The sequence below is a fragment of the Diadema antillarum genome, unplaced genomic scaffold (assembly GCF_040938485.1).
Source record: "Diadema antillarum isolate AM-2024a unplaced genomic scaffold, OU_Dant_1.0 seq00001204_RagTag, whole genome shotgun sequence".
Taxonomy (NCBI): Eukaryota; Metazoa; Echinodermata; class Echinoidea; order Diadematoida; family Diadematidae; genus Diadema; species Diadema antillarum.
Genome location: NW_027271997.1, coordinates 510,408 through 521,023, shown reverse-complemented (window position 1 = coordinate 521,023; position 10,616 = coordinate 510,408). Strand labels below are relative to the sequence as shown.

General features: G+C 39.1%; 1 protein-coding gene across 1 annotated transcript in view; it reads right to left on the bottom strand.

The window, feature by feature from the left end:
• Positions 1-3,545: 3,545 nt before the first annotated feature.
• The window catches only part of LOC139744697 (homeotic protein female sterile-like), a 55,992-nt gene continuing 48,921 nt past the window's right edge, over positions 3,546-10,616 (bottom strand). Inside the window, exons 22-24 of the mRNA XM_071655120.1 lie at positions 10,366-10,457; positions 8,954-9,077; positions 3,546-6,186 (exon numbers count right to left, since the gene is read on the bottom strand). Coding sequence (XP_071511221.1) covers positions 6,121-6,186; positions 8,954-9,077; positions 10,366-10,457 — 282 coding nt within the window. The 3' untranslated portion in view covers positions 3,546-6,120. The remainder of the gene's footprint in view (positions 6,187-8,953; positions 9,078-10,365; positions 10,458-10,616) is intronic.

The window sequence follows — 10,616 nt, the reverse complement described above, 5'->3', positions numbered from 1 at the left end:
CAGGAAAAAAAAAAAGAGAAAGTGAATGCAGAAAGATAATAATAATAATAATAATAATAATAACAACAACCAATTTAATACGAAGCAACACTGTGTGACAGGTATCAGTATATTCACAAAATCTGATATGTGCAATACCAGACCAAACATTGGCTGTTTTTTTTTCTTTATCAACAAGACTGTTGCAAAGTTGACAATAGAAGAATAGAAGCTGAAAATACATACAAATCACAATGGACAATATATGATAATGCGTAACAACTTCTGACAGGAATGACAAGAAAAACACCACTTTCTGACTAGAAACGAGGTGGGAAAGTGTTCCCACCTCTTTATGAACGTAATTGATAGATGAAGCGACTGTGTTGGCTTCCTTCTGCAAAACTCGTAATCCATCTATCAGACATGAATAGTTGGAATATTGACACATTCTGGGATGTAGGGGAGGATGTCACTGGAAGTGTTTACATTCCTGTGAAACTCGACATCCTGATTGATTATGCAGACCCGAGTTGGGACAGAATCTGAACAATTACAGTGTACCTCCTACAAATGGGGGAAAAAAAGTGCATGAAGAGCATTCCTAAACGTCTGTCACAAGAGTAGCAAATGGGCCCAGGAAAGTCAATGAAATGGCATTTCAGTGGCAGAAGAGATGCATCAAATACACACAGTATACCTAAAATGGCCAGAACATAGTACATAGGGACCAATATGAGATTTATCACTACGAATAGATTGTTCAGCATGAGTTGGGGAAAAAAAACCACAAACGCAAACATGTTTATAATGAAGGTTGAGATAATGACATAGAGTAAGAAGCAAAAGGACGTAACTTACAAAGCGAGTTAGTACAAGAGAAGAGATGAGAACATGTAGTAATCGTGCAAAACAAATGCAGCAACAAAGCTAAAGTTCATCTTCCACGAAATATAATAACTGTTAACTAATACCTCTTTTTTTTTTTCTCAAATAAAAGTAAGGGGCAGTGGGCTAACTTTTGAAGTTTACCGGTAATCACATATGAATAAAGAGAAGTAGCATTACAAAAAAAAAAAAATTTAAAGGGTTTGTTGACCAAGCTAAGTTTGCAGCATATTACAGAGAAGACAAAAATCTTTCACCAAACACTCTCTGAACCAAACACATTGTCCTAAAACAAAGCAAGACAAAACAAACACAAACTTGAGAAAGAATAGAGAAAATACTATTAGTGTCTGGCTGGAGAAATATACTCTTGCCAGTTTCAAAACCAACTAACGAAATTCTGAGGTCTCGAAAGTGACCCCCCTTCAGAGTCAATACTCATTCTCCAGACATCTAATACCACGTAGCTCCTTACAAAAGAAGCCAGATGTTCCAAGAAAATACCATCATTCGTAGGCAGAGAGCTGTAAATAGGCATATATGTCATCGTGGCGTTTGTAGTATCAGTGTTTTGAGAACCAACATACGAAAATAGCATATCTCTTACACTAGTCTATACTAGGCTAATGACAACCCTTATCTTGAAACATGGACTATAAGCCATGGCAGCCAAGATGGACCTGTGATGCTCTTAAGCCACTACGCGTACATGACACTTGTCGCTTGCCTGTTCATAGAAGTTTACAGGTACAAGTAGAAAAGTGAAGAAAAAAAAGAAAAGAACTGAGATGCAAAGTTAATGTCAGTTTGACACTCAAGACCATAAATACACAACTATACGGGTAACAGGTAGATGATACATTACAATTATCAACATTCTTTGACATATACAAACACACACATATCCTCAGGACCGTCCACATACCAGCATTTACATAAACACAAATTCGAATACATATACATATATATATATATTTTTTTGCTTTGTTTTGTTCAATTTTGCAAGACACAGGATAAACTGCCACTCAGTACCCTAGTCTGAGTCTACCAGCCTCCCATTCAAAATGTAGACTAGATGATTATCAATGTTTTTGCTAGTATTGAAATGAGCAGATCTGATTAAACTGACACACTGCCCCTCCCCCTTGTCCAGCAAACAATACACAATGACCAGAGATGCTGTAGAAATCATAGACCACTAATCACAACTCTACCACATCCTTATGCATGCAAATGCTTCACAGAAGATTGTAATTTGTCAGGTTTATGGGCTCTGCTCCCCTATGGAGACCAAAAAAAGAAAAAAAAAATGAAAATATTGGTTTGCTATTACTTAATAATACATATTCAAGTTCAATACCTCCCCCCCCCCCCCCCATTAGCCATACAGCTATAGTAAGCCTCATTATAGACATCCACAGTACACACCACTTGTTAGATAATGTCCCTTTCACGAGTCCCAGATTCTTCACATCTCACATTCTTGTCCTCTCCACAACAGAGTGGAAATATGACTAACGCCTAGTTTTTGTAACACTAGAAACATGAAACACACAGACTTTGCAAGGTAAAAAGAGACCAAAGGTGAACAATGCCAGGGTGGTACTGATTGTATACGAGGATGTCATGAAATCTGCTAAAACTTTATGGTATAACAAGTATTAAGTTGTAAGGTGGCAAAACAGAAGAATGAAACAGCTAAATCTTCAAATATCAACTGTGATCGTGTGTACTCATATGTGTTCTGACATGGTAGTAAAGTCTTCTTTTTTTAAAATCATTTTCTGCTTCACACACATCTTTCAGAACAAATCGTCCCTATACAATATTCAACTACAGAACTGAAGATGAGTAAAATAAACATAATAAAGGAGGCCCTATAAACAACTTTCAGTTTATCATGTATCAAACAGGTTATCGAGACTAATTTCATTTGAGTATCTGATAGGAATGAATAAATACAATATTTCCAATACAGCGACCAATTTCAGGGTACTTGAAAATAACCATGATTTCATAATTGTGCTTTGTAAACAGTTGTCTCTGTTGCTGTTATTGTTTTTTGTTGAAAAGAGAGAGATAGATAGAGAGAGGGAGAAGGAAGAGACTCTGAAATACAATGAGAAGAAACCCCTAACAGAGAGATATGATGCTAGTTCAGATTTTCAGTGGAAGATAAATGTATAGTATGTGTCATATCATTACACTGGACAGATCACATTCATGGCTTTCACTTGCTAAATTTGCCGCTACTCGTTGCACACAACTCTACTACTGCCACATCTCAAAATGTGTTCCTTCCATTTGCATAGATCATCTGGAGAAGCACAAACATGTCATTTTTTTTCTTTTTTTTTTTTTGACAGAAAGTTGGCATTAGTTCGGAGTGTGGGATAGCCATACAATCCATTTTGATATTTTTGTGAAAGAAAAATACTTAGAATTACAACAAAATGTCAAATCCCTACAACATGGCAGAATTTAAAACAAAACAAAAATGGTTGACACAGATATACAAAACGAGAAACAACAATTAGAGAGAGCAAAAAAGTGTGAAGACAAGAACTAACAAAATGGAGAAATACGTTCTTAGAACTGGCAATACATATTACTCTTTATACAGAATAGAAAATTTTACATGAATATTTAGACAACTGAGAGACGAAACAGAACAAATGTTGGCAACTGTTCAAACATTTCTTGTCAACATAATGCAGGTGCTTTATATATACCTATTCATCTTGCCTGCCAATGTAAGAATCAATACTACACAAAACAAAACTTCATAAAAGGCTTCAAGGGTAGAGAACAAAATCATAATATACACATATGTACATGATTCCCTTTCGGGCATTTCTAACGGACCATATTACAAACGCGTGTCAACACAATGGAAGGTTAACAACAGAAGGTGAATGCTTTCTCACGTAAGAGCTCCCCAAGTGGGGTTTCTGTCTGTACATAGAGCAAGTCATTCTGTCCATTACATTCACACATTTCATGATACCACTCACTTTAAATAAACGTCACCATCTAGTGATAGTACAATACACAAGCTCTATGATAATTTAACTCCATGCCCCGAAACATCTCATATTCATAAATCCCTATTCTCTCTCATTTGGGTACCTAGAGGCACAACTAATAAATACTACTAGGTTTTTTTTTTTTCCCCCTCCTCCATGTACACAATGAAGCTGTGCACAGCGAAATGGCAACCTTGTGGCACACACACCCCACCACATGTCAAAACCACGACATGTGACACAAATCAGAGAGAAAAAGAGAACATGAAATCAACGACACTGCTGTCACACGTCTTGTATGTAAGTCTAACATCCCCGCCTCGCATCAAATTATGTCATAATGCGCCAGTTTCACTTGAACATTGTATCTTTGCCGAAAACATCTCTTTACAACAGTCATTTTCTAATACAAAGAGATCAGATTTTATGTAAAGTAATTACACACAAGATGTCCTCTCAGCATGTAAGTAGACATACATCAATGCTCTCTTCACAAAGAGAGAGAGAGAATCGCCTCAGCAAATCAAGGCTGCTTGGGTGTGATAATGGTAAGAATCATCCATGGCACTTGGCAGACGGAAAGCACAAACTTGGTTTCAGTTTCGATTTCTCCACTTGTTGCTTTTAACCCTTAACTTCCCATACATCAAAAACAAGATATCTGGCTGAACATCAGGACTCATTCTCAAACTTGTTGCTAAGACGATATGATTCTCGAGCAAATGACCTGTTTCAATAAAAGCTATATGATGATCATAGTATGTATGGTCCTCGCATTAGAGCACCAAGTATATGATGTAAATAGGAAAAACTGCATGGACCTCAATTCCAACTTGTGATATAGTGTGAGGTGATAATGATACAATTATATTAAAAGTCTGGTTGAGAGTTCATGTTAATAGCCAGTGAAGTGCAGGAGTCGGAGAAAGAAGGGGGTGTAGAAAGAGACTAAATGAGTATACATTGCCACTGGATGACAAAGTCGTTATTGGATTTCCACATCACATTTGACAGTCAAGTTCAGACACACCACATTTGTGAGTCTCAGCTGTTATTCAGGGACAGCATCCGGGCGGCATCATCATCTTAAGTTGCCATGGAAACAAGAGTGATCTGTAACTGCATTTCCTGACTCGGTTAGCTGGCTCTGGTGGTCTCTGGCATGGCCTGGAGGATACGTGTAGCCTTTAGTCATCAAGGCAGTTTGGTCTGCCTCAAACTGATCTGTACCGAGACTTTCCATGTGTGTCATGATGCTTTGTCATTCATGTATTGATATTAATAAGAATGTAATATGCTCCATCCAGCCTCTAGAAATCCAGGGATGGGGTACAGCTCTCAAGAAGAGAGCATGGGAAATCCCCCATTACAGCATTCAGACCCTATTTGATGCCTAGCATGTGTACAGATTGGCTAATTCCTCTGCATTCCCTGAAAAGGAAGGAAAAGAAAATTGGTCTCTCTCACGATTGCACTATGTACAGCAACTTTGCGTTGTCTTTCACTGGCTAAATATCGGCATGATTGTTTACCCGAGCAGAGCACTTCATCATACAATTTCATACACAACATGTACACCTTGCCCTACAACTAAAGTTAGATTGCGACTATTTCAACATTGAATTACAGCACGAGACATTTGTGCAGCGTTGCTTGGATTCAGTATTCATACTTCAACCACTAACAGCCCATGGAATTTGAATGCCTGCTTTCTTTATTATGTACATATGTACAATGTATTTCTACCTGTGATCATTGTCAATATCAAAAGTTGTTTCCGCCACGTGGCAGCAGAAAGTATAAAAATTAGAATATACTTTGTTTCTCGTAGTCTATCTGTATTTGAATGAATTTACAACACATATCACTATACACTGAAGATGATTTTGTCGTATTCTCAGACACAAGGATACGGGAAATAGTACATGAACAACCACGTCGATGGCGTGTCGCTGTCTATTCTACTGAGCCAAGTCATGCAAGAGCAACGTTGTAGTCAGAGTGGGCAGGTGGCCAGAGGCTGCAACCATAAAGTGCTCCCTCTATGGGTCACACAGCTAGTCTCCGGTCAAGTCTTGGCCGTGTGTCTGACACAGCTCTCTGCCGTCTTCGTGAATAGATTTTATTGCTGACGGCAGGGGGCTTCCGTCGTCGGGTGTCTCTCCATGGCTCCTTGCACTTGAGGCTGAGACAGTACCTTGTGGTCTAGGGCTGTGGCTGCCATGTGCTACAAGGTCTCTTCAAATGTCGCCATGATGTTGCTCTGCTGGTTCATGTCAATATGATTAGCCATCTGCACAAGAAGACAATCAAAGGAGGTTGTCATATCTCCTACGCTCTCTGTACAGACTTTATCTAACGCTGCACACTGGCACTGGTATAACGCTCCCTGACCAGTAACTTTTCAGGAATGGACCATAAAAACATGGAAAAACAGGTTACATGCTGGTCTGACAGACAGGTTAGACCAGTAAAAAAAAATGGGTTAGTGTGCAGCCCTGCTTTATCTGCAGGTCATTTAATCATTCAACTGGGTACAATGTTCTCAATCTACAATTCTTGCAGGGAATCGATATCCACTTTATATGACTCCAGCACTATTTAACTGAGAGGTATAAAATTGCACAGATATTATCTGACAGACAGGTTAGACTATTATTCATGGACGGCAGCAGTGAACTGATTCTGGCAGAGACAATCCTCTAGTGTCTTGTTAATAGGCGCAAAAGTTGTCTTTTCTGACTCTAAAAGGGAACAAGTACAATCGTACACAGAAACTTTTGCTCTATAAATCTAATCAAGTATATGTGGGACAGTGAATGTTACAAAGAGAGCAATCACTTTGCCCCGCAACATCCACTGAAAAAAAAAAAGAAAGAAAAAAACTAGAAATGTCACTATGGCGACTGGTATGCCTCCGCCATTATGCATGGTTCTCCTAATAGGTCTATAGTACGTGTGGACAATGTGTGATTACATTTTCACAAAATTGGCAAAATATTAAAATGACAAGTTTGTCACAAATGTGTTGAATGTTCACCTTCCTTGACCTAGGTTTAATTGGATGAATAGGAGAGCATGTATTTGAAGATTTATATTTAAGTTGACTTTGATCCATTCATAAGTTTATGCAATGAGTAATTTTCAAGGTATGGAGAAAAAGTGCAATTTCTGTATTGAATAGTAAATTGTTCCCATTTTCATCTGGCCTTTGATCCTAAAAATTCATATTAAGATAATCACTGTCAGGCAAAACATGCATAAATATGTAGTAAGTTTCAAGATAACTTGAACCATTTCCTAGATATGGAGGAAACAGTTAGTTCAGCACTTTCACTTGATCTTTGACCTTTTGACCTTTGAGGCAAAAAAGAAAAAGAAAAAAAATTAACAGAGAATCTCGATTGGGTTATACACGAATACACCAAGTGTAAAAAAAAATAATCCTGCTGGCATTGCATAAATATGAGGGAAATAGTAAAATTTTTAAGCATTGCCCTTGACTTTTGACCCCTGACCTTTGACCCCATGAACCCTAAATTCTCTAGATAATCACTGCCAGTCAGTACATGTATATATACTATGTTCCATGAAGATATCTTGAACAATTTCCAAGGTACAGAGAAAAAAGTGAAATATTAATATTTTTAATTGACCTTTTGACCTTTGACCTTCGACCTCATGACCCCAAACTTTCACCAGAGAATCTTAATTGGGTAATACATGTATACACTAAGTTTCAAGAAAATATCTTTAGAAAATGCATAGATATGGAGGAAATAGTGAAATTTTACGTATTTGACCTTGACCTTTTGACCTTGAGCATGTGCACCCAAAAGTTGATAGGCACAACTTCACCCCCTAATACACATACATGCCAAGTTTCATTAGGATACCTCGAAAGGTTTTTTAGTTACGCTTGCCACAAAATTCATTACGGACGGACGGACGGACGGACCGACAACCCGAAAACATAATGCCTCCGGCACCACTTCGTGGCGGAGGCATAAAAAGAAGGATGTGGACCAGAAGAATGGATTGAGCACAGATTGGCCCAAAACTATAGAAGACTAACAAGGTATTCTATGTTTTATTCCTCTAGGAAGTTCATTGTCTGGCACTCTAGCAGCATGTACAAGTGTTTATGGATATGTATAAAGATTTGTTCCGTTGTATACCTTACGTATGCTTTAATCTTCTTCCCTAATCTATAACCATCTATTTATCCAGGTACAGACCATGTATCCTGTGTACCTGGTATTTTATGTAGATGTCTTCATAGATGGGAGCACAACCGATTCCAGCAAGAGAGCAAAATATATGAGTTACTGCCATGAGTGGAATATTAGTAGCCTTTTGACAAGGCCTCTTGCTGAGGAATGAGACCATCCTGCCACACCAAGTATTGTGAGAGATGGGTGAACAGTCACAGTTTGTCTCTCCTCCAAGCCTCAGCCATGAGGCCTTGTCAAAAGGCTATGAGTGGAAGAGACAGGCAAACGATTTAGTCAATCTTCTACACAGAATGAACTAGAAAAGCACTCTGAGAGCGCAGACCTCCGCCAAGCATGCAGCTCATTTCCACCACTGATCTTGTTCTTCCACAGAGATATCAGTGATTTCTACCCATACGTATTTATAGCATTGTGTGCTGAAAGTCGCCCCATTTCCCAATATAGAAGCCTTTGTTACGTCATAAACCCTCACCTGCACGGCGCGCCTTGCCCTAGCAGAAAACTAGAGCATGCACTATAGTGCGCGCAAGCAAACCTCAAATACGCACAGCCTGAACTCCCAAGTTCAATGACCCTACCTACCAAAATATCAAAAATCCTTCATAAACTCCCCAACTCGGATCACTACCAAAAGTTAATCGTTTGTTACTTGTGTCATTCTCAACCTTCCCTGCAAGTTTCATCCCAATCCGTTAACTACTTTTTGAGTTATTTTGCACACGGACAAACTAACGAACGAACTAACTAACGAACAAACCAACGGTAACGAAAACATAACCTCCTCCCTTGGCGGAGGTAATAAATGAGGGGGATGGAGGTACTCACAGCTTCTCTTCTCCGTCTCTCCTGCTCCCGTAACCTTTCTCTCTCCTTCATGGACTGCATCCTCTTGGCTTCTTCCTGCTGGGCGTGGCGGGCCTTCTCCAACGCCTCATCCTCCTCTTTCTCCCTGTAACATGAGATGGGGATGGACAAAGAGTACAGTAATCAGCCACAGCTTTTCAAGAGTGGCATCATTTAAGGGCATGGTGATGACTCAAAGAATCTATGCAATACAAATGCATGTTGACTTGTGTTGATCTATAATACAGACGACTCCCGTTATAACGAAGTCCTTGGGACTGGCAATTTTCTGTCGTTATATCAAAATTTTGTTAGAGCCATACAGTGAAGTATTATATTAAGTATATACACGATAATTCTGGGATCTGATTTTAACTTTGATGAAACGTGAATTTCATTATAATTGTGCTTGTTAAAACAGGATTGAACATCATTTATGTGGCCAATATCTAAATACATGCCATAATAATTTTTCTGTTTTTCTTGAGATTACTTGGATATGCCCACATATACCCTTTCAAACCAGCATTCTGTTGATGCTATGATCCATCAATCATTGCTAAAGCACTAAATACAATTAAGCCTACTCCTCCTCTTTCTTCATTAAGCCTTTCTGTGCCAGGGACTTTGGACATTGTGTACAACACTATCAGGAGACCATTTCATGAAACTTTTTGTCGGTGATTTACACTGACAACTGTTAAAAGCTACTGAAATCCTTGCGTCTGATTGGCTGATAGCAAATTTGTTGGTGAAAACCTCCGACGAACTCGTTGATGAAACGCCCCCCTGGTTTTCTGTGGCAATTGGCACTCATGGTACATAAAAGGTTACAACCAGTCATACACAGGTACAGGACTGTGCTGAGCAGCTGCTTTGTGGTGTGTAAATTAGTCTCACAATGGCCCACAGGAGACCAGGTGTTCTCCCTCCATGAAACATTCCCTCATACAAGTGGGCATAAATTGATATCACTTCATTCTGACATACACATCATCTCTATTCTGTCATCAATGCAGACACTAGATGCCTGTATGTGGGGAAAGGGACAAAAGACAATATGGAAGATGAAGCTCTGTCCAGAAATAAAGTAGAGGTGGGAAGGGAAAAGTCACGCTTTCATTGTGACCTCATGTTTCTTTCTCTCTGTAAACATGAAAAGCCACCTGATGCAACAAGTGTTCACTCACTTTTCAGGCACAAACCAAACAAGACATGAGTCACTTGCCACAGCACTGAACAATGCACTCACGTCAAGAGTTGTATCAGTCAGATTAAAAAGATACAATTTTAAATATAACACCACCACGCTGATAAGATCTTTCGATGGCTTTGTCTCCTGTGATAGAAATAGATGGTGGTATGTTGACAGATGCTCCTGGCCAATGGATTACCTCTGCTTTTCCCTCTCCACTCGTAATCTCTCTTGTTCTTGCAGCTGCTTTTGATGTTTTCTCATCTCCTCCTGTTGCTTCATTGCACGAGCCTGTAAGGAGGCAGGAAATACGAAGCAAACATAACATTGAGGAGGAAAACGACTGTGTATATGGTTAACACACAGCATCTGTTAAGAGCATGAGGTATAAAACCTGAAAAGCATCTCTGCCCCCTGTGGCCAATATAGGCGACAATCTACTGTATATCC